Genomic DNA, 27446 nt, shown 5'->3' with positions numbered 1-27446 from the left:
GCCCCGCGCCCCTGCTCCCCTCTCTCCTCTGGGCAGACACGCAGCCAGGCTCCCTGAGAGGAGGTTGTAGGCAGGTGTGTGTGGGGGTGTCCCTAGAGCCAGTGGTAAGCCGAGAGGAAATGGCCTGAAGTTGTGCCAGGGGAAGTTTAGGTTGGATATTAGGATGCGTTTCTTCGCCAAGAGGGTTCTCAAACGCTGAAACAGGCTGCTCAGGCAGGTGGTTCGATCACCATCCCTGGAGGTGTTCAAAAGACATGGAGATGTGCTGCTTGGGAACGTGGACTCTGTTAGAGGTAAATTGATGGTTGGGCTCGATGATCTCAAAGGTCTTTTCTAAGAAGGATGATTCTATGATTCCCCTGCCAGCTGAGATGACACATGGTGGCACTCGGAAAGGTCTAGCTGCTGCCTTTCCCCAAGGCAGAGGTTCAGTCAGGAGTGAATCAACTAATGGGAGTACTCTTTGCAAAGGACACCTTAAAAATAAATACATAAAATAAAATAGAAGTATCTGATTGACCACTGTGTGATTTCCCAGGGGAAAAAAGGTGGAAGAGATTCTGAGCAGATTCTGTCAGACCTGGGTTGCAGGAATGCAGCTGCTTTGCTTAGCCCTGTCCAGAGGGGAGGCTGGACACTGAGGAGCTGGAGGCTACCAACACCTCTATGAAAAGGATCTCTTTTGTCCCAGGAGTGACAGGAGGCCTGCGTGGATGAGCAAGGAGCTCTGGGACACAGTAGAAGCGGGGACAGGTATCCTGGGGGGAGTACAGAGAAGTGAGCTGTCAGAGAAGCAAGGGTTCAGGTTAGGAAAGCCAAAGCACAGAGAGAATTGGATCTGGCCAGGAATGTTAAGAGCAACAAGAAACGTTTCTACAGGTATGTCAGTGATAAGAGGAAGATGAGGGAAAATGTGGGCCCGTTTCAGAAGGGAACTGTAGACCTGGTCACGCAGGATGTAGAGAAGGCTGAGGTACCTGATGACTACTTTGCCTCAGTCTTCACTGGCAAAGGCTCTGGTCACAGTATCCGAAGTACACAAGGTAAAGTTAGGGACTGGGAAAAGGAATATTCCCCCACTGTGGGAGAAGAGCAGATAGGAGACCACCTGAAGGACTTGAAGGTGCATAAGTCCATGGGACTTGATGGGACTTACCCACAGCTTCTGAAGGAGCTGGAAGATGAGGTTGCAACACCACTTTCCATCATATTTTAAAAGTCTTGGCAGTCTGGCGGAGTTCCCACTGACTAAAAAGGGGAAACATAACCCCCATTTTTCATAAAGGGAAAAGAGGAAGACCTGGGGAACTAAAGGCCAGTCAGTCTCACCTCTGTGTAGCCACCTTCAGTACTGTGTGTAGTTTTGGGCACCACAATATAAAACAGGCATGAAGAGCATCCAAAGGAGAGCCACGAGGATGGTGAAGGGTCTGGATGGGATGACTTATGAGGAGCAGCTGGGGTCACTTGGATTATTCAGCTTGGATAAGAGGAGTGAGGGGTGACCTCATTGCAGTCTGTGGCTTCCTCACAAGGGGAAGAGATGGGGCAGGTGCTGATCTCTTCACTCTGTGACCAGTGACAGGACTTGGGGAAATGGCAGGAAGCTGAACCAGGGGAGGTTTAGGTTGGGTATCAGAAAAGGTTTTTCACCCAGAGGGTGGCTGAGCACTGGAACAAGCTCCCCAGGGAAGTGGTCACAGCACCAAGCCTGCCTGAGTTCAGGAAGCATTTGGATGATGCTCTCAGGCACACGGTGTGATTCTAGGGGTGCCCTACACAGGGACAGGAGTTGGATTCAATGATGCTGATGGGTCCCTTCCAACTCGGCTTATTCTATGATTCCGTGATTCTGTGCCTGGCAAGATCATGGAGAAAATCCTCTTGAAGACTCGTGGAAAATCAGGATGTGGTTGGTAGCAACCAACATGGCTTCACCAAAGGCAGATTGTGCCTGAATAGTCCGGTGGCTTTTTACTTATTTTATTTTATTTTATTTTATTTTATTTTACTTTATTTTATTTTCTCTAATAAAAACAGGTTTGGATTTCTGCTTCTTTCCACAAACATAACAATGGCAAGTCATGTCTCATATTTCCTCTGCATCTCAGATTTACACCTACTTCATTTGGCTAAAATGTCTTTGCATATTTACAGTTGGGTCAACAATATTTTGTTATCTTACCTCACCTGACAGAAAGTAGTAGGTGTGCATACATTCAATTAAACTCAGATTTTCCCCATGTTCTTTTCAGAGAGCTCTTGCATGTCATTTTGAGGCACACAGTTATCCCAAGAGATGCATCTAGGATTAAGATACTTTTCCAAACCTTTGCATTTAGGTTAAACTGGCCATGCCCCCCCCATCTTACAGCAAATTACTCCTCTTTTCCAATAAGATTTGCACTTTGAAACATAAATGCAATGCTTGATTTTTCTTTAAAATATTTTTTATACTAGTCTGAGGAAAAGACGTGCTGTCTGCAGTTGTGAAGATCCATGACTCCCGCTCTGCTTGCAGTCTTGTAATGGGGCTGTGAGATGGAGATTCAGAGCTCCTGCCTTCCATTCCCTGTTTTTTGGTTACAATAAAACAGTGAGGTAGAAGTCATTTAAAAAGGCAAATAAAATTTTAGCAATTTCGTATACTGAGGAGGGGTAATAAACATAAAACCCAAAAAATAACATGTCCTTAACTGTCCTAATAACAACTTAAACTATTAAAATGAACTAGTGTTAAAAATGGAACTAATAAAAATTTTTCCCCAGATTTCTGGCTCTTCGACACACCCTTGGGTTTTGTGCCTAAATTTAAACTACCTTTTAGAATAACTGAACATCACCACACTCTTCTACTGTATAAAACTTTTTTGCCCATATACAGAATTTTCCAGAATCCATAGTACTTTTGTAGTAACCTAACAAAAAACTATAATGGTTAAACTTAATGTGTATTTCAGAATTTGAAGTCTGAGAGTGTGTTTTATTTCAGATATTTTTGTAATAGTGGAGTATCAATTTCTGAAGAGCTTTTCTTCCCTGTAGATATCACTGGTATATATTTTTTTTCTGATAACAGCCTGTAACAGCACACCATGGATGTATTTACATACTATCTACACAGTGAAAAGTTAAATTTAATAATTTATGAAATGTTAATTTTTAGCCCCAAAATATTTAGACTGATCAGACATCCTTCCTGATACTCTAACCAGAAAAAAGTAATGATCTGCACGTGACAAAACTGTTCCTTCATCTGTACTGTGAGCAGAACCTTCCAGGCCCTGGCACGATGTGGCACATGAGGAATTTCCTACATAACATGATTAGAAGCCAGAAATGCATTTCTGAATCACGTTGTTGCTGCAGTCCATAACTACTGATTCTCCAAATTCTGTTTCTTACTGCAAGCCACCTCCATCGTACTCCATAGCACTGGAAATTATCTCCAAACACCCAATGACAAAAAATTATTGTATTAGCTTCTCTTGCAAGTGCTCCATCAGAAAATTTCCAGGGGAAATAACAGACAGCACAGGGAAAGTAGATGTTGCATTCTAAGTTTTTTGCTTCCTTTGACTGTATTTGTCATTGCAGTTAAGGCTTAATTTCACACATTTCCAGTGAAATGTATTTTATTTGCCAAAATGTTCTTGATTACTCTTTCTTTTGGCCATGACTCAAGTGTTCTGTTGATCTTCTCAATAACATCCCTTTTTAGTGATGTTTCATGGACACGGTCCAATAGCATTGCTTCAAATAAAGAAGCACGTGAAAGATGATGAAAACAGGGACAACTGAACTGAATTTTGTCAAACCGATTATGACAACTTATATAAGGTCTTTTTTGTGTCATTTTCACTTGGAAGTATTTGGAATCTTACTAAAAATGATACTAAACCGGTAAATAATTTAAAGGTTTTATTCAGTGGGGTAGAGAACAGAAAACAGTAGCTGCCAGAAGATGAATTCCTGAGGGATTCTATTGTTAAATGCTGATCAGAGTAGAAGTTGTCCAGAGGGGAGATATAAAGATTTATTTATTCACAATTTACCTGGAAGAATGAGATGGGAGATTTTGGCAATAGCATGGAACAGAAAAAAATAAGTGATCACTATCTTTAAAACATCTGCTCTACGTGGAGGGACCATCATCTCTTTTCAATCTTTTCTTTTCTAGACTAAGCAAAGTTAACTTTTGAACTTGTCTCAGGGGAGCGTGCTTCCAGACTGTTTCTTCCTTTCTGAACTCTCCAGTTTGTGTTTTTCTCAAACAATAATGCTCAAAGCAAGCATAGTATTCTTGAAGAGTGGAGATGGCTATTTCTCAGATTGTATGTACAGCACTTAAGCTAATGTAACAGCATCATATTGCTCACTTGCCTTCAGTTTCTGGCTCTTTTCTGCAGTGCTATCCTGCACTGTATTCAGCTTTTCTGAACACTTTCCTGAAGGGCAAAGCACTGTGCATTACTAAATTGTTTGGCTTTAAAGTACCTCTCCAGTTTGTCATGGCTATCAAATTTTTAGGGTATTATTTGTCAGCCCTCTTTCATCTTGTCATGCTCACAGATTTCCAACATACAATCTTACCTCCTTCATACTCCTACTGACTTTATGGACAAGAACCAAACACAGGATTCAATCAACTTGAAATATCCTCCTGACTTAACATAGGCTGACTGGTAGCTGCTCTCTAAGTATATTTTTCCCAAAAATTTATGCCGGTTTAATCAAATCATGCAACTGTTCAGTAAACTAATGCAGCCTACACTAATGCAGGCCTTCTGGTTTCAGTGAAATGATTATGACCACAGCTAGCTTCCCTTTTCATTGCTGTCATATCTCGCTGATGACTTTCTGCTTTTTTGCCTCATTTCTGGCTCTGTCTTCACATTGCTTACTTCTTCAGAGGGAGTTCTAATTCTTGCTAACCTTTCCACAATTGTGCATATTTACTCTTTCTGTCTGCTTTGGCAGCAGAAGACATGGAAGAGGTTTGGGGGTTTTTTGCAAATATAAGGAATGTTTATGTCCTTTTGACCTTATTCTACAAACACACATACAGGAGACTAAGTTAAACATTTTCAAGCAGTAGTTTTTCTGTGTGTGTGTGTGTATGCCATAAAAGCACTTACTCATGGTGTCACAAAATCAAAATATACAAGGAAAGGAAAGAACAAGCAGGGTCTTAGGAAATACATGGTAAACTGCACATAAAGAAGACATCACTTTGTAGAGGTCTCTGTTGTCAGTGTACAAATGAAGCCACACTTCCAAAAAGCCCCTCTGGCTTTGCAGAGAGGATGAGGACACCTCCATTTCCTCTTTCTCTATTTCTGGCAACTGGAAGAAATGATGTGTTCTGGACAGCTGAGTTCCTGCCTTCTAGCTTTTTCTGTGAACCTTTTCCCTTTTATTTGTTGACTTCTCACACATCTTGGTCACATTGAATGACAATAATCAATGTATGAAATGGCCAATTCCTCATTAAGTGGAAGATCTCTTTTGGCTTGTTTTGGTACATAAAACTTTGTTGACTACTGCTTTACCACTTTTTGCTCTGTGCTCTTTTCATTACTGTGCTGTGCCTTCCTCCATCCACCCATCTGTTCCTGGAGCTTTTGTAACCTCTCTTGGTAATCTAATTTGTTCCCATTACAGTGCTGTGATGAAAAATTATAACTTTGTCTTCCACCAAGTCTATATATGAATATGTATTCCACTATTGCTTTAGTAAACTGCAAATGGCAGAGTTCCTGAAGCATGTATTTTATTTAACTAAATATTTAAGTCACTGCATTTTTTAGAAGAAAACTGCTTCTTGCAATACTCACTATTTTATTCCATACTTGTATGCATGGACAGTAATAATACCTAAACCTTGGGTGAATTTCTGAATATAGGTTCTGAAGGTGTCTGTGCAGATTATGCAAACGTTTTTCAAAAAAGGGTTCTGACTTCACAGTGCACAACTAGGTGATGATCTGTTGATACTACGTCTTGATACCTTGTTAATCAGTCCTTCACCTGAATCTAACATTGTGGCTGAAAGTAGTACAGGAACAGTTTTGTCTGCAAAGCTTCTGCTCTCCCTGCTGCCAGTCTGGCTAGGAACTAGAATCCAAATGTTTCACTTATGCTGTGCTACTAATAACAGAGGTAGACACTATGAAGCTCATTTTGACCTGACTCAGATTGGTTTTCCTTCACTGATCCCTTGAAAGCTTGTGGAAAACATACCTCCTCCCATGGAGACATGTACAAAGTGACATTACTTCTTACTGCGTCTGGAATGCCATTTGCTAATATGATATACAGCACATTTACCAACAATTCAGTAGATGCTTTTCCACTGCAGGGAGGAAGGTGGTCTTACTCCTTTCTCACTTTCATGTGAAAATTTATGGACAGCACCTGGGAGTCACAGCGCTGTACTGTAGAAATCTCTTCCAAAAGAGAGGATAGCTGGTCAAACTATAACTAATTTTAAAACAGAGTTAGATCCATCTGTAAAAGGCATTCTTCAGATGCATGTATATATATTTTATATATATATACACATATATACATATACATATACAATATAAAATATTATATATATATATATATATAATATTTTATTTTTCTGGAAAAGCATGGGACTACTGATAAGGGCAGAGTGAGAAGTGTGATGAGCTTGCAGACTTTTTCAACTCTGTGCCTCCTGGGAAGACTTCGAAGTGTTTCTCACTTTCCTTCAAAAGCTCAACAACTTGTAGCATGATATCCCCAAATCAAGAAAACAAAAAATCAAGCCACAGGAACAAGATCTGTCAATAGTATTAAAATTTGGGTTCCCCCGCCAAGTTTTCCCCATAATTTATTCATTAATTAACAAATAGGAATAAAAAACCAAAAACGTAGGGAGGCCTGAGTGGTGAAGACTGCTCTAAGAGTTTCCTGCCTCCTGTCTCTGGTGGCTTGCTGCTGTCCATCAGCTCTATCACTCTGCTGTACCAACACAAGCAGAAACCTTATCAACAAACTGATCTGTCTTTAAAAATAATCCACATTTTCCCTCATAGTATTCTTCAAGATTAATCAGTTTCTGGGCTGATGTCGCTCAGTAAACTGATACTGCCTGTAGTGCTGGGTATGCAGCCAAAGCATAGGTGTCTAGTTTCTTTATATCATAAGACTTCTGTTCCATTTATATGGGAATACATGTTAAAGTAGCACATCAAAATAGTTCCTGTCTTGAGAGTACACATAATAGCAATCCATTTCTTTGTCTGATGATGGATCTGGCATGTCTGATCCCAACTCCGTTTATGAGGGACATCATGACAATATTCCTAACATTTATTTACAAACAGTATTAGTACATATTGGAGAGTTACTAAGTCCTAACCAGAAAGCATCTTTTCTCTCAAAACCCTTTTAAGCCCTCTGGACAGAACTGCTATGGTGTTGATAAGGCACAGCAGATGTTTGTGTTACAGAATTTGCTACTTATCTCTTAACTATGTTGTGGTTTTTGATGGAGAAAACTGCACATGAGGCAGCTACTGTTCTGTGTACTTCAGGGGTGACCATTTAAGACAGGACTGAGCCCAGGAAGGAGTCCAAGGTATTTACATTAGTAAAATCCCAGGGGCAAATTTTGCAGGTGTTGTACTAAGATGTGTAAGCAACAAAACAAAACAAAAACAAAAACAAAAACAATAACAAAACAAAACAAAAAAAGAAAAAAGAAAAAAAGGAAAAATCTCCAGAAGTAGCTATTACAGCATGACAGAATCATAGTATGCCAGGCTGGAACAGACCTCTGGTCCAAGTACCAGTTCCCTTCGGAGATTATTCCAATGTTTGATTGTTGTCATGGTGAAAAAATTTACCTCTTGTGTCCAATAGGAATCTTCCCAGGAGCAACTTGTGCCCATAGGCCCTTACCTTTTCCATCTGACTCCTTGTAAATGGGGAGTCTCCATCTTCCTGGTAACCACCCTTTAAGTACTGGAACATGGTAATAAGGTCTCCCCTAAGCCTTCTCTTCTCAAGACTGAACAAACCCAGTTCTCTCAGCCTCTCCTCATGTGGCAGGTCCTCCAGTCCTCTCATCATCCTTGTGGCCCTTCTCTGGACCCTCTCCAGCCTGTCCACATCCTTTTTGTAGAGCAGGGACCAAAACTGAATGCAGTACTCCAGGTGTGATCTGACAAATGTCGAGTAGAGCAGGATGATGACTTCTTTATCTGTGCTGGTGATGCCCTGGTTGATGCAGCCCAGCATCCTGTTGGCCTCTGCAGAGCACTGGTCACTCATGTTGAGCCTGTTACCCACCAAGACACCTTGGTCCCTTTCCATGGGGCTGCTCTCCAGCCAGGTGGATCCCAGTCAGAACTGCACTCCTGGGTTATCTGTTCCCAGGTGCAAGGCCTTACACTTCTCCCTGTTGAACTACACAAGTTTGCTGTTAGCCCACTCCTCCAGTCTGTCCATCCCAGAGTGTGGCAAAACAACTTTCACAGTAGTGCATGGTATAATTCATAACTTTGCAACAAACAGAAAATTGGCTGTTGTTTTTGTTTGTTTGTTTGGGTTTTTTTTTTCTTCTTGTTTTGTGGGGGTTTTTGTTTGTTTGTTTGTTTGATTGTTTGCTTGTTTCTTTTTTTGTGGTGCAGAAATAACACTTGCAACACACCAATAACAGTGCTATACACTTAGTGCACTTTTTCATCTGTGGATTTATGAGTAAAGCCATACTCCATTGCTCCTGAGGCCTAACCCACTTATTTCCACTTGTGTCCTGGGTTACGCCCGGCCTGATCAGTCATTTGAAATTTGCTCTTCAGTGTTTCAGGGAGGCTCACAAGTGTTGCACTGCTTCTGAGTCTTTGTCCTCATTGTCTGGCTCCATGTTTGGCACAGGCAAGCTGTTCTGTAGCACAACATGCACACACTACTAACACACACAAGATACCTCACAAAATTTTATGGCAAGAATGGAATGACTTGCATTTGAGTGGGTGTTCTTGGCAATTGCTGGCAGCTAATTACCTTCAAAGTCAATGCTGGCAACTGATACTTAGCTGGCTCTTTTTAATAAGGCCACATTAACGAATGAGTCCATGATTTTAAAAAAAATGGCCCAAACTGAGTACTGCCCATATTGAATATAAAATGTAAAGATCAGTTCCTGTTACCTAGGGTATTTTCTTTGCATAGATAGGAATCTCTGTGCCCAGGTGTCCCTGGAGATTTGCCAGTGCTGTGATGTCTCGGGAGGAGGCAAAAGAACCATCCAGCTTTCCCTCGGACTACGCAAAGAAAAATAAATTAAGCTTCCCAGTGTTATTTTTGCAGTCTGGAGTGGCTAATGTCCCTCAAAGTCCTGGACCAAATCAAGTGTGCTCATCCCTGTGGTGCTGTGCATGTGCCATTGGGTCACTGACTGGGTACAGGGTTGGGATGGGGATAAAGCTCAGTTTCTGGGGAGGGAAAGTGCAGGTACAACATGATAAGCAAGTTGTAAGGGGATAGTTCACTTGTGGGGGAGAGGAAATCTTTGATTCATACCATTAACCTTTTGCTGCTTGTAGGAGTGCTTGGAGGAATATGTGTCTCTCTAACCTTAGAGTTCACACCTGGTTAAATGCAAACAAATATTCATGAGCCTGTCCCTCACACACAGGCTCTCCCCTCCCCCTTCTCCCACCCCAAATTGAAGGGCCAAAGTAAAAAAGAAGTTGCCATGGTTTTTTATAGATGTAAGGCAATTAATATTTAATTAATCTCTTGAGGAATGGGCAAGCTATTCCAACTGAAGCTAGAGTAAGAACAACAACAAAAAAATGCCATGGGAGATACACATCCTGAAAACTTTAACACAAACTGTTAACATTCAATTAAAATTATAAGCAACTGGAAACGGTGTCAGTTTATGTCTAATGACTGCATGCAATACCACTATATAAAGGGCAAGATCAGGTTAGAGTACGTAGAGCTAGTGACACTATAATGGCAACTGGGTTGCTTGTGGACCTTTTCTGTAGTCATGACTTCTTTAGCTTTCTTTCATTTTGGAAATAAAAAGCATAGGCATGGCAAAGATGCTGTTGCAGCTGCAGAAGTGCCTTCACTGCAGAAGTACAGGTAATTATTTTTTTCTTTAATAATAGTAATGATGGGGGAAATAAAAACTTGCTTTTTAGTAATCCCTAAAGCAACTACTTCAATTTGGAAGTGGTAGGACTACTGAAGAGAAATTAACTTCCAAGAGAAATACAATCTCTTGCACATTGTTCTTATTTCAAAACACTTCAAAAGATTATTTTGCCTGTTCCTCATAGAACTTGCAGTGTTTCTTCCTGCATTTATGAGAGTAACCTTCCAAGACATGTGATGAGTAATTGGAAACTGAAAAATGCTATATACAATGTGTGAAATTTGTATTGCCATCATAGAAATGAAAAACAATGTATTTAAAATGTATTTTATCCGTATTTTAAATTAATATGAATCTGAATGACGTCTGTATTTCCTTGGCAATGTATAATATATTTAGACACACTCATTACTAAGGTGAGCAGTTAATTGTTCACACAGACCAGACCATTGATTGGAAAGGAAATAGGGAATGTAATCCCAACATGGTGCCTTGATGGGGTGCTGCTGTAAAATAGGTTTATTCTCACAACTTCACAAGCAAATCTACTGCCTACCTTCAGCTTTTTCTCACGTAACATGTATCAGAGCTGATGTATCCCTGCTATAATACTGGATGGATTGACCTGAAAAGGAGAAGAAATGAGCTGACTGGAGGTGTGTCATGGAACAGCTAATGAGAAATCACTAATTTAAGGTTGTAGATGCTGTTCCTACATGCAGTGAAGGGACAGTGCTTCAGGGAGTCTCCAAAGCCTTTTGATGGAAATGAAGGTATGGCTCAAGTTCCTTTGCTATAACTATATGGGACACAGAAATAAGTTTGTTACAAGACACTCTTGCTGACTGTAAAGTAAAAATTACGTCCACCTGCCTGCCTTTACCTTACTTTGTGATGTGAAGTAGAAGTTGTTGAGATAGCAAGAGTATCTTAAGTTCTGCAAAGTGTTATTACTATATGTATGTACTATGCTAATGTTTCGTCTGTGTAGTTCTGACACCTTGTAGTTCTTTTATACCTATCTACACAGAATCTGGTGCCAATTAAAAGAAGAACAAGTACATCTCCTTTCCATTTATTTTTTACCTACATGTCAGCTCATCTTGAGTTGTCATCCTGCAGTATTTTTACCTAAAAGCTGTGTTGCATTTGTACATAACGCAAGTATACAAAGGTAAGATCACAAGCCACAAAAAAAGGACACCCAGATACATAATGTCACAGTGAGAAGTCGCTTGGGAATGTTCCAGAAGCATACACATTCCTTGAAATAAGAAGATAATAGATTTCTCAAAAAAAACACAAGGAAATAATCCGGAAGCCTGAATAGCAGGGTGTCTTTGCAGCACTAACGATGTTAAAAGATTTCATCTTTTCAGCCTCTAGAGGGGACTATGCTTTCAGCGAACCTGCCTGTGAAGACTTTTCACCATCTGCAGCAGGCAGTTCAGACTATTGCTAGTGCTGTCTTGCTGTCTGGAGCGAGTCAAGCAATTCTCAATTCGTGTATGAGTTACTTCTGGGGAGAAAGTAGCCTGTGTCTGAAATGACTTTACTCCTAAAGGGCCAGACTGAAATCTCTGCTCTTGCTGCAGCCTGCGGGCATTCTGCCTGCTACTGATTCACAATTGCAGGACTTATTCCAGTTAAAAAGCATTTATGTAGCTGAAAAAAATAATGCCTGTGGAGAAATGTTGAATTTATAGCTATGGAAAATACTGTAAATGAACTAATGATGAGGTGGATTAAGTGACATTTTGAGTTGTGATTAACAAGTAAATTCTCATGTATAACTTTCTGGCTCAGAAAAATAAATCAGCCACAGGCTGGGATTCTTCTCTATAAAGCTGCTTAGGGTGAAGGGGAACAAATGAAACGTTCATGACACTTTGGGCCCATCAAGACACTGCGGCTCCCATAGGGCTGGATGCAATTGCTCAGGTGAGTGAGGACCACACACTGTGTGTGGGCCAAACCTTTTTCTGAAAGCATCAGAATTGGGTTTTTTGATGCTACTACAGCTACACAGAACTGGCTAGATGCTTTTTGTTTCCTTTTCTCCTTCATGTTGGCCCTGCTTCTTCCACTCTTACTCATTCCCAGCAGTACTTTACCTCACAAGGAGCAGTCAGTGTGAAGGGATAGTAGCTCTGTGATTTATGGGCTTACTATCTCTTCTGTTATTTTTACAGAGCTTATCCACAAATAAGACATCTAGGAGAGTATGGAGCTCACACGTAAAATGAAAAAGATATTCTGGAGGGGGAAGGAGGGAATCAAGAGAGACTCATCCAGATTTCGGTGTTGTAAACACATCTGTAGGGTCACCATAAAACAGTGACTACAAAGGTCAGCATTTCAAAACGTGTCTTAAGAAAATGTTTTTGCAAGCTTTGTGGTGAAGATGGCTGGCATGTTGTATATTGTAACATTCTGCTTAATCTCCACTATGTTATATGGAGTCATTTACAACAAAAAATGCCTGACATAGCTTACAGCACAGGAACACACAAAACCAGCTTCACCAGGGTGGATGTTTATGTAATCTTCAAGAACACTCTGAAGTTTGATTCAGCAATCAAATAAAACTATGTGTAAGGCACATTTCTCAGAGATGCTACCCATCTTTGAATTTCTGAGCTTCTTTATTTTACCAAGCTCAGTTAGATAAATGCTCCTGGGGAAAAAAAAAAAAAAATAAAAAAAAAATTAAGTGATTACTTCTGTACCTCATCTTATCTGCTGTTTTCATTCCGCTTCTTGGCTGTAATTGCCCAAATGCCCCCAGATTTCTTTTCTTTAATGAGTGTATCTCAAAGGTGAGCAGATGGTCACCCCAGGAGTGCAGGTTTCCCATTCACAAGCTGCACAGTGAAGGCAGCAACAAAAGTGGGTTGGCACACACCACCCTGACAGCGACCTCTGTGCTGAACTAAACAAATCCCTTCTGTAAAGCCAGGAGCAGTTCACTCACCTTGCAAATGCAAACCTGGCGCTCCCTTTGTAACTGTAAAACATCAAACCAGCCTGACTTCTTCTGGGTTTGAGGATGTGTGCTGTTAGGGGGCCCAGAAAACTCCACAGAGAGCTTTCCTTTAGCATTCTGCTGTGAAAAAGCATCAGGCATCCCGAAGCCTCTTTCACAAATCATTTTGCACATAATCACATTGACTTTCTTCTTTACTCCAGAACAGGAGTGGCCATTTTAAAGACACTAACAAAATCTTAAGCAGAGCAGCCTTATGGCCAGTAAGCAGAGCTGAACAGGGATGGATTTAACATGCTCTGACCAGGCAGCGTTGTCAAGAAAATTCAGAAAGTTGTGGGGTTTTGTTTTTGTTGTTGTTGTTGTTGTTTTCCCCCAGAAAATGATCTCAGAACAGGGCTCCTTCACTGGGCAAACGTCTGCTGCTCATGGCATGAAATTGTACTTGTAAGACACAGTGAGTAGGAAGTGTCAGAAAACTGCATCTGGGCTTTCTTGGCATGGGGGTGTCAGGAAGACCCCAGAGGGATCCAGGCAGCTGTCAGGGATACAGTGCCGGCTTCCCCACAGGGTTATGCCGTTCCTGAGCACGGGCGCCTTTCTGAGCGAGGAGATGGGATCCGGGCAGCCCTGCCTGCAGGCTGCACAGAGCCCTTCAGGGCGCTGCCTGCACCCCCCGGTGCTGATGCTGCGGACGCCCCTGCCCCAGACCCTCCAGCCCTGCCGAACACCGACTCCTCGGGGGGCGGGGTGGGGGGGGGGGGGGTGGGGAGGAGCCCTCAAACGCTTCCTTTTTGCGGCAAAGCGCATCTTAAACTGAAGGGCTGAAGGAACAACACAAACTAATTACAAGAAATGAAAAGCCTAATGGGATCTTTACTCCCCTGCCCCTGGTCGCGGGGTCTCGCTTGGCAGAGAGAGCGGCAGCCGAGCTGGAAAGCAGACGGAGACACATACCTAAGCGCTACATACGTGGGGGGAAGGACAGCCCCCAGGCAGCCGTTCCCGGCGGCCTCCAGCCCGGCTGCAGAGGTGTGCGGCGGGGGGGCGGCCGGAGGGGGCGGGCGGGGCCGGGGGCAGCGCCCGGGACGGCTCCTCCCTGCGCACAAACCCGGGCGTGCGGAGGAGCCGCCGCTCCCGCGCTACTTAAGCGGGGAGGGCGCAGCCCGGCAGCCCCGCGGGGGGATCCGGCGGGGGCGGGCGGGTGGCTGGCAATAATAGTAATAATAATAATAATAGCTAGTACTAATAATAATCTTATCTATAAGCGAACAAGACAAGCAGAGCCGGGATGCTCCGTCCGTAACCCGCAGGCTGGGGCAGGTTGTGAATTCGCCCCACACCTGAGAAATAAAAAGCACGACCGAACAATTTCGAGGCGGGCTGGGGAAAGGCTGGGAGGAGGGCGAAAAGTTTTGCCGGAGCTCGGGGGGGGCTCTCCTGGGGGTCCGGGGACGGGCGGGCGCGATGCCGCCCTGGCTGCTGGGCAGCCTGTGCTGCGTGCTGGCTGCGCTGGGCGGCAGCTCCGCGGGCGCGGAGGCGGCGGAGGAGGAGAAGCTGATCCGGGTGCTGGTGCTGCTGCCGCAGGACGACTCGTACCTCTTCTCGCTGGGGCGGGTGCGGCCGGCCATCGAGTACGCGGTGCGGAGCCTGCGGGAGAGCGGCGGCCTGCCGCCCGGCTACGCCTTCCAGCTCACCTACGAGGACTCGGCGTGCGGCAACCGCGCCCTCTTCAGCCTGGTGGACCTGGTGGCCCTGCACCAGCGCCGCCCCGACCTGCTGCTCGGGCCCGTCTGCGAGTACGCGGCGGCGCCGGTGGCGCGGCTGGCGGCCCACTGGGACGTGCCGATGCTGTCGGCCGGGGCTCTGGCCGCCGGGTTCGGAGCCAAGGGGGGCGAGTACTCGCACCTCACCCGCGTCGCCCCCGCCTACGCCAAGATGGGCGAGATGCTGCTGGCCCTCTTCCGCCACCACCAGTGGAGCCGGGCCACGCTGCTCTACAGCGACAGCAACCCCGAGCGCAGCTGCTACTTCGCCATGGAAGGCGTGCATGTGGTCTTCCAGGAGGAGGCCTTCCACATGGCCGTGCACAGCTTCGACGAGAGCAGCCGACACCTCGACATCGACGACGTTGTCCGTGCCCTCCAGACCGGCGAGAGGGGTGAGTGGTGGCGGGGCACCCGGCTCGGTTCCTCAACAGGATTCGGGGTGGCGGCTGGGGACAGGGAGAGGGTGGTGGGGGCACTGCGAGGGGAAGGTCCTGCGTGAGGGGGATATCCTTTCACATCCCAGCCTGTGGGGAAACTCACTGTAGTGCTGTGGTGGCATCCCTGGGCCAGGCTTCCCTTGACGGCTGGGGACGAGCTGCCCGGAGCCAAAGCAGCGCCCGGAGACCTTCCTTAGAGCTTTGCCTCCCGCGGCAGGGAGGGAGGGAGCCTCCCCCTCGGGGCACCACGCGGGAGGGTTTAGTGGCATAGTAAGAAAACAGCTTTCTGACAGTCGTCTGGGTTACCCAAAGCTTTCACCATCCGCAGAGCAGCTAATCTCTTGCTTATTCCCTGAGATTTTTGAAGCGACTCTTTGCAAGTTCAAAGTCTAAGCAAAGCTGCTTCCTTCTCACCTTGCTGTGCCTGGCTGTGGCGAGCCCTTCTCCCGGTCCTGCCATCGGAAGCCCCATCAAATATTTCATAAAGAACAAATGTATTTAGGGGAAGCAGGCTTTTCGGGGCGGGGGGGGGGGGGGGGTGTCGGTGTGGATGTGAAACGCCTGAGTATGTGGAGTAATATTGCCACCAACTGTTAGCAAAACAGTTGGAGTTAAATGGCTTGTAAAACATCTTGGAAAGTCACCCCCTGGGCTGGATGAACTTGCTTTGCATCGTGTGGTAGTAAAACGCTCAGAGTGCTTGGGGGACGTGCAAATTTGTTGTTAGATGTGTTTTAAAGTGAGGTCACCGAGCAATGCATGGATACATAGGCTTAGCAGAACGTCATTTTCTGTTGGAGGCTTTTACCAGCCACAGGCTTCCCCAGTAAGCTACAGCAGACGTGGAAAGGTATATTCCAGGAGGGCACCGCTGTATTGAGTTAAAGATGTGGCTGTTTTTCTCGAGAGATGTAGCTGTACAAAGCACTTTGTTACAATTTGTTATCCCTGGTTGTAGAATGTAGCATCAAAACCAGACTGATAAGAAGATCATGCGGTGTGACTGGCACAACGGGTGTTACGGGGCTTGTGCTGCTGTGAGATCCTTAACGTGTGCAGAAGTGTGTGTGAGGCAACGTGAGCTCCAATATCAGATGACTCTGTCATTCGCTCTTCACCAAAGCAGGTGCTTAAAATAGAGCTCTCCTTGTTAAGTGCTGTTCTGGGAAGTACAGCAAATGGAGAGAAAGAAACGTGTAAGTGCTGGACGAAACTGCTATGTGGAAAAAGGTGCTTTTCTTTTCGAACCAGCCTAACTTTTGTGTGTGTTTGGCTTTCCTGAGGCTAAGAGCATATCAGCTTGCTTACAGCAGGAAAAGATCAGTGTTCGCCCATAGCCAAAGGGAGCTGTGGATGTGCTGTGGGAATGTGACTGATGGCAAGAGGCAAACCCTGCTCTTCAGACTGCTGACAGCCAGGGAATAGAGGCTTGCTTTCTGTCTGGGCTTAAGTGGTGGCTGAGCAGAGAGAGACCTTTGGCCTTGCATCATTCTGTAACTTGAAAATGACTGAACAAAATCAGCCCTCTGTCTTACTTCTTTCCCCTCCTTTTGCCCTATGGGGTCCCCTCCCTCCATCTCACCTCTTCATTTGTCCTCTGGCTCATGCTGCTGCTTCAAAATGCAGCAAGTGGGGCCCTTCAGCTTCCACTTGTGCCTTTCTGACTTTTAAGACAGACTGCAGGATTTGCCTGGCATTGTTCCTCTGGACCTGAGGGTGGTCTTGCTGCTCACAGCATCTTTCAGGTTGTCACAATATTTAAAAGTCTTATGTTGTGAGAAGGATGCACCATGTGCCTCAGATGAGTTCTTCGTTTCTCCTAGAAACTTGTTGGAGGTCGCTTTCACTGGGCTGCAGGCTTGTGGGCAACAGGGCACTGTGCAAAGCACTTTTTAGAACGTTTTTGGTTGCCTGGTTCACTAACCAGTTTTTAAGAGCTTCTGTGTCACACCTATGGTGACACTGTCCTGTGCTCTGACCCTATGCCTTCTCTGTTTCCAGGGATTGCTGCTGCTGGTGGCCCCACCGTGAGTGGTTTGTGGGCTTTCTACTCTGAGTGGGAGTGGACTTTCAAGCAGATCAGGATACATGCTTAGAGCTCTTGCAGCTGTCCCATCAGCTGGCCCCTGGGGACCCGAGGTAGAGGCTGGCCCCATGGGTCACGTTGCACCTGCCCTGGAGTTTGCTCTGAGCTCTTGGGGTCTGGGAGGCAGGATCATACTCAGCCAAGCACCCACGTTTGCCAGTGGCTGCCTCTTCAGTCCCTGGAGCCACTTAAAAAGACTCAAGTCCTGGAGCCACCAAAAATCATAATGAAAAATGTTCTGATAAAAGTTAACCACTTGTCTTTAATGAAGTCTATTAGTAGTTCCAAGCTCCCTTATAGGCTCAGTTAGCCATGCTGCAGTCTTGAGACAGTAGGCTCAGGTTTACCATAATGGTCACAAAGCCAGGCCTGTGCTTAAATATGTTCTACATAAACACATAGTCCAAGGGATGCACATAGCAAAGGGTGTGATTACTCCTGCAAGTGGGATTAACCTCTTTAAGTATTTGCAGGATGAGTCAATAATCCTAGTCAATAAATTCAGAATATTAGTATTAGAATTGCTGTGGTCTGCATGTATTACACTGAAGGGAGAACATTTTGTATGTGTTTGCACGTACACATTTGCATGTACATGATGGTAAGGTAGAGATGCAGATTAAATGCACATAATTTACTTTTTTGGAAGATAGCAAGATATGTTCATAGTTTATTTGCTTCAAAATCTTGAAATATGTAATCCTTTCTCTCCTGCTGTGTTAAAAACCACATCCAAATAGTTAATATTACTTCCCTTACATTCCTTTAGAGGCTTACAAAATATGATTTAATGTATTTTGAAGTAGGACTTTTTCCCCACACTTTTTTTTTTTTAATTTCTTTTGCTCAAGGTCTTTTACTGGTGTTGTGGGAATCTCTTTAATTCCATCTACAGATTACAATTTTATGATAGGTATGAATTATAAAAGCAAAGTCAAGGGAGAATTGGGAGGGCAGCAAGGAAATGTTTCAAAAGGAAATCTCTCACCTATACTGAAATTAGGAACAGTGAGACAAATTCATTCCTGATGTGCATCTGGAAAAGATTTGATCCAAATTTTATTGTAAGAAAATCTTTTTTCCTCTTCTTTTCCTTCATGCTAATATACTTCACAATGGTCATGAAATATGCCTTGCTCTGTTGCTCTGGAAATTATTATATTACTCTGCTATAATCAGGAGGACAGAGCTATGCATACTATAACTCTCCTGAAATGTGGGGATGTACCAAACGTGACTCACCCCAGCAGTGCATCTGGAGCTTTATGCCTGTGATGGCATCCAACCAGAAAAGCGGAGGGAGATGATTCATGGTGTGCGAAAAGTTTTGGCCTGTTTGGCCTTTTCATTTCTTACAATAGCAAACACTTCTGGCCAGAAAGACTGAATGTGGTTTTGATTCCGTTTTATTGTTGGGGTGAAAATATTTGCCTACATTATCGTAGCTTTTGAGCCCTGCCATGCGTGACGGTGTTCTTGGAAACGCGTGTGCAGTTGGTTTCAAATCATCGTCCCAACAGGATCTCTTAGGACTTTGCTGTAGGATGTGGCCCCGAAGCATGCTCTGGTGCAGTGCTTTGGTGACCCCCCTGATGTTGGTAGCTTCATACTCAGTCTTGTGAACCTTTATACAAGTTTATAGTGTAATGTCCTCCGTGTTGGAGGTGTCCCCCTATTGCTGAAGGCCTTGCCTGAGTTCCTGCTTTGCCTTTGCAGAGGGAAGGGGTAGGAAGGGGAATAGTCCTCCCTGCCCGGCAGGCTGGGGAAGAAACCTCTCAACCACAGTTGTCACAGTCTGGATCATGGTGCTCTCATGGAGCACACCTGAGGGCATGTGGGTCCTGTTGCAGCAGCAGAGCCCCTGCTTAGCTCTTGATCTGTGCTATGTGAGGCTCTGGCATTTAATCTTGTAACCACCTTTATCCTTCATGCTCACAAAGTGGTACTTGGTTTTCCCATTTTAGAACATCAGGCATCACATCAAAGGATGGGATAAGCCTAGGCTTATTGTACAGTCTGTAGAAAGTTGCATCCTGGAGAGGTGTACCACTGTCCCTAGAGAGGTGACTTGGGGTGATATGAATCAGCTGCAGAGGTGCTGCTTTCCACTGTTTGAGAGAAGCAGCAAATTCTAATCCAGATACCCAAATTTTAGAGGACTTAGGTGTAGGTGAGATGAACCTACAACAAACCATTCAATGGAATGGAAATTAAAATGGTAATGTCAATGTATCACCTGAAGTCTTCACTTGGGATTGCCTTGTGTCCCCTTAGAAGGCTTACCATTGCCATTGCCTCTACAAATATATGCAGTTGAAGGAATTTGAAGCCAGACCTTATCACACATTGCAGGGGTAAAAAAAACCTAGTTTTCCCTCAGGCTCTATTTAATTATTTTCAGAAGATACAGAGGAGGAGGAAGCCTCTCTGTGTTTGGTACCTGCCTTCTGTGAGTTGTTTGGGAAATCAGCTTTATTTGCTATCTGTGTTGTTGTGTTCGTTACGACATTGGGAGGACAGCTGGGGTCACGGTCTCTAGCAGCGTTCATGTTTAACAGGCTGTTCCCTGAAGTTCTTAAACTGCTTCTTATCTGTGTTTTCCACTTTCTTCCACCAGTTGTGATAATGTGTGCCAGCGGTGACACAATCAGGAACATCATGTTGGCAGCTCATCGACAGGGAATGACCAATGGGGACTATGCTTTCTTCAATATTGAACTCTTCAACAGCTCATCATATGGTAATGTTTTCCCTGCCCAAGAATGTTGCAAAGTCTTCTGTAAGCCAGTTAATATTTTTAGATTTGCTAGCCTCAAATTGCGCCTCACCGAGTCCCAGAATACACCAGTGTCTCTCCCTGTTATTGCAGTTGCCTTCCACGTGGGCTGTGGTAGTACTGCAGGAAATAAAAGATCTCGTGGCTATAGTTGCCACTAGGTAGATCTTGAGATGCCAAATACACTCTAGGTGTTAATTGTGTAGTTACTTCAATGGAGAGCAACACCAGGCAGAGACATGAGTTATAGCAGCCAGGTGCGGGTACCCCATGCCAGAGTGTGGGTGCTCAGCTCTGGGTTGCTTGCACCATCCCCAGCCTTGACAAATCTCAGGGCAGGGGTATTCTGGCTCCCTGGTGGGCTGCCATACATTTGGATGTCTGGAAGGAAGTGCTAGCAATAGCTGGAGCTGTGGCGACTGCTGGGCCTGGGTCTCCAGAAGGAATCTCTGTGCTGGGGGTTCCACATGATCTGATTTGTTTCAGCTTTTGATCACGGCCTGCATCTGCAAAAATATTCAGCATTGCTGTGTTGAAAAGAAAGTCCTGGATCGACATGGACAGTCCAAGTGTACTGGAGTAGGGTGGATAAAGGTGGCTGATTTCACCCCTAAGTAAAAAGGGTCAGATCTGTCAAATTAAGGCCTAATTTTAGAACATAAACATATTTTCTTTTTGAAATATGCCAGTGTTCAGTTACATTTGTTCTTATGGCAGAGGGTAAACCTGCTTTTAGCTGCTACAGCTGCCTCAGTTAAACTCAAAATGATACTAGAGCAATGCATTTGCCGGGCTTTAAACAATGTCAGATCATGAAGCTGAGGGAAGTTCCTACCTGGGAACTAGATTTCTTTAAGTATCAACATGGCATTTGAAAAGAACAGCCTTTTTTTGCAGGAGCAACCTCTTTTGCTGGCTGCCTTTAACTAACCCACTATAAAACCAAATTAATTTTAAATTGAAAACCAAGTGGGAGTTAAAAAAGAAGGAAAACTTGGTGTTTTTTTCTTTCAAGCCTAAAAAAGTTGATGGACAGGAACAACTGAAATTGAAAGGCTGATGTATTTTGTTTAATAAATCAGTTAATTGTAAGTTAAATTCTTTTACATAAATTTTGTTGTCCATTTGCTGAGATTATGTTTGCAGTAAACAGTGCTGTCTGTTGAAAAGCTCTATAAATGTCTGTAGCTGTTCAAATTTGGAGATACAGGTACAACTCTATGTATCTTGCAGGCTAATTAAAGAAGTGCCAAGTTCTGCCAGGTAATACGGAAATCACTTGAATAACTGAAAGATAAAGTTGCAGAACAAGCTTAAAACTGATGGCTCAAATCAAGGTCTTCTTTGTGTTGAATCTTGAATTCAGGGTGACTTCATTCCTTGTGGTGTAATCAAAGCTGTTTGGTGTTGCAGTCTTCATCAGGACCAGTGCAAAAAGCTGAAGGTCTACTCATATCAGAAGTCAAAATATCCTGAAATTTTGGCCCATCTTTAGGCCCTGGGAGCTTTGCAGACTTGACTACTAGAAAACACTGATCTAGAAACCCCTCTGGCTACTGGCAGTGGCTCAGTCCTGCTGCATTTTGTCTCCCTGAGTTGAAATGCATCAGAAGTGATTCACCTGGCCATAGCTCCCTTTGGAGTCACAGGAGAGAAACAGACACTCCTGGACAGTGACTCCCCTCATCCTTAGGTGTTCGCAGTGGTTAGAGGAATCATTCCTTACAGTGGATGGCTTCCCTGTCTTGCCTGGAATGAGTGCTGGGAAGTGCTGAAGCTGGCTGGGACAGATGGTACCCGAAGTTCTCCTGGAGCAGGGGATGCTCACAGCAGTGCAGGAGGCAGGCTGCTGTGTTTTGTAATGGTTTATCTTTCCAGGATGGTGTTTGCTAGGAGGTAGCGGCAGCTGCAGGAGGTCGCGTTGCAACCCCCAGGCTCAGCACCCTGCCCCATATCACAGCTGGTGTGGGGTGGGTGTCTCCAGGGATACAGCCCCCAGAAGACAGCACACAGTGCAACACAATGGTGGGGTCCAAACCTACCCGGTTGTGTGGTAGGTTGCATTGCAGGTAGTCCAGCCTTCTTGTAGCTTTTCCAAGGGATTAATGAAAACTGTTTGTCTTCTGATGTGGTTAAAATGTTAGAATGTAGCATTTCCTGACATTGCTAAGTAATAATTCTTTTAAATTAATTTTTCTGGTTCTTTGTGGGTGTGTTTTCCATGAAGAGTGAAGTGACTGTGCATCAGAAGCTTACTTTTGTGCAGATGGTCATCACATATGGAAAGCAAGCATAATAGAGAAATGTAGATAAATTCCTTCAGAATTCCTTGTTCCCAGAACCTGGAGATACTAGTTTTTGTGCCTTATGAAAGGTACAAGGTCTAGAAGTAGATGCGATTGGCAAATTGGAACTTGGCCTTTAAGTTCAGGTGACCATATTGCAGTTTGGTTTTGCCCTCTGTTCTGAATATTTTGAGCTTTTCTGAAGAGCAGGCACATTAAATGCCAAGGCTGCAGTAATTGCACATAAGTACTGTGGCAAGACGACCTCCCACAAAATAATCCATGAAGGAATTTAAATATGTAAATTATTCTAGGAATGTTGTTATGCAAGTGTATGTCAGGATTTTTAAAAACAAATATGTGTAGTGTCCAGGACAGAAACTTATTAACATTCTGTCAACACTATCATATTTTTGTCTGTAATACCACTCTTTTTAGTCCTCTAAATTTGTAAACATAAAGCTATAGCAAAGTCCCTTGTGCCATAGTTTCTGCCATACTTCTTGAAAACTGCACCTTGAAATGCAGGTACCCAGCTGGGGCAGAGGCTTTTCAGCTTTGAGGCTCTACCCACTAGTGGGGAAGCTAGCAAGACATGCAAGCTTAAAATTGCCAGACGTGCATGTCTTCCTCTTTGAAAGCAGTAACAAGAACGAGGTGCAGGCACTGAAGGGAAGAATGCTACCTCTGAAGGCAAAACCAGATGATAAGATGTGAGCTGCTCTCCAGTTTTTCCAGCAGGTCTGACAATTAGGGTCCTGACCTCGTTAATTTTGATCAGTTAAACTTTGTAGTCAGAAAGAATTCCCTAAATCAAGGCAGGTGTATCTAGAGCTTCTTCCTAAGAGAATGAAATCACTTTAAAAAAAAAAATAAAATTTAAGAATTAGCAAGGTTCATGGTATTTATCAAGATTACAGTCCTAGCAGTCCTAGCTGGTACTGAGCTGTAGTAAATAGAACTTTGCTGGGCTGGAAAAGAGACGTAAAAGTTCTCAGGTGATCCTGTGTGTCCCACCCTGTGCTTGGAGAGACAGAAGCTGCCCTGGAACCAAAAGCAGCAGGAGGATAGACCTGTCATCCAGAGAAGTGCAGATCCTTAGTTTCTTCCCCTGTGCACATTGAGGAAGTAGAGCCATTTTCCAGTTACATTTTTAAAAAAGTCCCAGCAGCAATGCTGGGGTAGTGGGAGGACAAACTGCAGGCTAAGTATTCACTTGCTGTGGGGGGACCTAGGTGGTCCAACCAGGTTGCCTTATGAGCTTAGCATTAGTCTTAGTCTTATTTAGCCATGATGGGGTTTGCTGCTGTTTGTTGAAAAATAAAATGACTGCCTAGCTTTTAATTAGTTGTAAGCATTTAAAGGCTCATTGCTTAGGGCTACCACTGTTCCCACTAGGTCTCTTCTATTTATTATTTATGGACAATAACACAAAACCTGGTCCAGGGAAATGTGAACCTTTGCACTGATCTTGTGAAGCTTTGGTTCAGGGTCTTAGGACCTGCTAAGGTCAGGGCCTTTTAAACAGAAGGTCTCTGCTGCTAATTAACAAGCCAGTCAGATATTCTGCTTTTTAAAAAATCTGATTACTGTACTGGTGGTCTGAGTGAGACTCTTCCCCTGCTATGACACAAAACATGTGTAAATACAGCATATGTGCAGGATCTCATTTCTAAGTGTTCCTTTTCCACCAGGAGCAGGGCTGGCCTGGCAGCCACTGTAGTTGTGGTTTTCTCCTTGACTGCAGTGGGAGAGCCGTGGGAGAAGTAGCTGCACCATCTGCCTCCCATTCAGGGTGATGATTGTACTATTGACTTTACTGGTGCCTTTCTGACTGTCCAAGAGTGTCACTGGTGGAGTGATGTGTAACAAAAACTTTGTGGTTGAATCCTCCCTCACTTGTTCTAGTGTATAAATATCACTGCTTTTGAGATCTGGCACGTGGTTTTAGCTTGGAGGTGTCTTCTCATGCTTAGGCTTCATCCCACCCTTTAAAAATAAGCAAGCACAGCATGGGAGTGAAGTTGTTCTGTGTGCACATTTACTTCCCACCAGCCATTCCTCCCTGCCTGGTTTCCTGCACATCTTGGAGCAGGTTCAGCACTCCCTTGTGCTCTGTCATCTCCCCAGTGTGCAGGAGAGGGCACTTCTGGGTGGAGAAGGAAGGCAGTCCTGTAATGGTACCTAATTTGGAGTTGAAAATATGCTTGTTTTCCCCTTAGGAAATGGCTCTTGGAGAAGAGGTGACAAACATGACCTTGAAGCCAAGAAGGCATACTCTTACCTCCAAACCATCACTCTGCTGAGGACCGTGAAGCCTGAGTTTGAGAAGTTTTCTCTGGAAGTGAAAAGTTCAGTTCAGAAGCAAGGTCTGCATGAGGATGACTATGTAAGTACTTGATGATGGGTTTTAGGTCTCAGCATCTTCAAAAACATGCTCCTAATTAGAGCAAAAGTAGCAGTGAGACTTTATCAGGATGGAATTACCTGGGTTCAGTTGTAAAATCCCACTGTTGCCTATGTTATCTCGCTCTTTTTTTTTTATTATTTCTTGTTTGTGTTTGTTTTCTGAATAATGCAACTAGCATGAGTAGACTTGGTCTAGGTGCACAAGATCTGTGCACCACCATCCATGACTGATTGTCCTTTTCTCAGAGAAAGCATATTGCTGAGAGAGAAAGTAAGTCTTGGAGAAAGGCATATTGCCAGCTCTGTCTCCCTCTTCCACCAATACCTTGCTTTTTTTATCAGGCAAAGAGCTGTATTATTTTTTGTTTTCTTCCAATATTTTTTTTTGTAGAATCAGATCTCAGAAAATTTACACTCTCCATGTTGCATCTGATTAAATTTTTCCTGATACAAATGAGAAAAAAGTCTTGTTTCCCAACTAAGAATATTTAGGTTGTTGCTGTTCTTTATTTTAAACTGTCTAAAATACCAGTATAGTCCTTGCAAGTTGCTTTAAGCATAGGGGAGTGCCACTGTGCTCTAGAGTTGGAGGTGGAAGAAGTATGTCTTTTTTTAATCTCTCCACTTGTGGGAGTAAGGTGCCTCTGAAAGTTGCTTTTGAGCTACTGTGAAGCTGCTTCATTAGGTGTTTTCATAGAAAAATCCTCTGTAAAAGCAAGAATGTATAGCACATACCTGTAGGGATTTCTGCATGCTGATCTAAATTCTTTCAGACAGTTAGCCTTCCCCATGATGGGAAGTAAACTTCCCAGATATGGTTACAAAGAAAAGAGACTTGAAGGGACTTTGGTCAGTCGTTAGCTGTCGGAAAAAAGGCCTAGGAATTAATCCCTGAAACTCAAGAAAGCAAACCAAACCCCTCATTTTCCAGCTTCCACTTAAGAACCTATTCCTTAAAGCATAGGTCCCTCACAGGTGGAGGCATCATCTTTAGTTCAGAGCACAAGCTGATGAACTCAAATATTGTGTTAATCAGTGACATTTCCTGCAATCTATTGCATAACCTCCTCTGTCTTCAGAAAACCTCAGAAAAGCTGTACTTCTTAGAACTTGCATGTATTTTATTTAAAAGTTTTACTTAAAATGTTGAGTTTGAATCACATCAGGGGTTTATATTTTTCTTGTGAAACTTTCACAGTCCAGGTAGGCTGAAGTGGTCTTTTGTTGGCATTCTTTGCCTTGTGTTAGTGGAGAAAACTCAATTGCCAAGTTCAAGGAGCTGCTCTCTGAAGAACCTGCTAAATGAGTTTTGAAGAGAGACTGTAATTTCTGCTCTTCCTCCCCTTTCCCTCTATCTGCCCTTTTAGAGGTGTCTCTTAGCAAGTCTGAGAATCTGCCAGGTGTTCTTGGCTGTGGTTGGTGAGAAATATGATTTTGAATATTAAAGATGCAGTCATCCACAATTTTGTGGCTTTTCTAGTCTGGGCAGTGTGACATTGCCCCAGATGAGAAGACTGTTAAACTTCCTAGAGTTCAGGATGCTTTCTGTGCCCGGTTTGGAGGCAGGCAGGGGGATGCTTTGCAGTTCTTTAGGATGGGGCCCACTGCAAACCCTGTGCAAGTTCAGCATTGTTGGACATCAGGTAGGTGCAAGCCCTGGTATGGTCAAGCAGAAGTGGATCCATGTAAATTCTCCCCATGCTGGCATGAAGGAAATTTTGCAGGCTACTGTGTTTGTTGGAGAGGCTCTGTTCAGAGCTGTGTACCCATTGCCATAGGTCCTCTTTTCTCTTTCCTCACTCCATGGTTGCTTGTGCGATCAGCTGTCTGTGCTGGCAGTGCTCCTGGCTGTAACAGCTGCACAGGTGCCTGGCTCCTTACTGCCTTGTCTTTCACCTTCTGCCTGCCTCTGAGGGCTGCCTCTCCCTCTATCCCTTGCCTGCCTGTGATCCAGAGCTTTTCATCCTGCTCCAAACACTCACTCACCCAAAAATGTCAGCCTTTTCAGGGGCCAGGCAGTGGCATGGGGCCCCTCTTGCTGCTGCCTCTCCTACTCCTCATCCTGCTCTTACTTTCCCACCTGGATTTCTGCACCCTTCCAGTCCCTTCTTGTCAGGGCAGAGTGAGAACTTCTGATCTGTGTGTACCTACCACAGCTTCCTGTCATCTGAAACATAAGTCCTGGTCTCATGGAAAGCTCATGGGAGAGGCCACAGAGATTTGGGGCTTCCTGTGGAGGAGCTACAGATCATGGCTATGGGGGAAGGAGGTTTGGTTTCAAATGCTGAGTGTCCTGGTATTACATGGATACATAACTTACACAAATCTCAGCAGAGCCTCCTCTGACTGCTTTCTCCCAACCTCCTATACCACTGGGAAAATAAGACATCCTTAAGAGGAGTACCCTTGAGTTTAGCATGGAAAAAAAAAACACAATAGCTGTGTCACTTTGTTAGCAGTGTGTGAATTTGAAGTATCTGGTTTGCTTTTCATGATTTGTGATGAATTTTACATTTCCCCACTTTGAACAGTGGAAAATGTGCTTCAT

The 27446-nt window shown here is 44.1% G+C and overlaps 1 protein-coding gene across 1 annotated transcript in view; it reads left to right on the top strand.

The window, feature by feature from the left end:
- The first annotated feature begins 14603 nt into the window (after window positions 1–14603).
- NPR3 (natriuretic peptide receptor 3) overlaps window positions 14604–27446 on the top strand; it is a 51580-nt gene continuing 38737 nt past the window's right edge. Inside the window, exons 1-3 of the mRNA XM_051643258.1 lie at window positions 14604–15297; window positions 20046–20168; window positions 24712–24878. Coding sequence (XP_051499218.1) covers window positions 14604–15297; window positions 20046–20168; window positions 24712–24878 — 984 coding nt within the window. The remainder of the gene's footprint in view (window positions 15298–20045; window positions 20169–24711; window positions 24879–27446) is intronic.

Source organism: Apus apus, chromosome Z (assembly GCF_020740795.1).
Source record: "Apus apus isolate bApuApu2 chromosome Z, bApuApu2.pri.cur, whole genome shotgun sequence".
NCBI classification, from domain to species: Eukaryota; Metazoa; Chordata; class Aves; order Apodiformes; family Apodidae; genus Apus; species Apus apus.
This window is presented reverse-complemented; position numbering and strand designations above follow the sequence as displayed.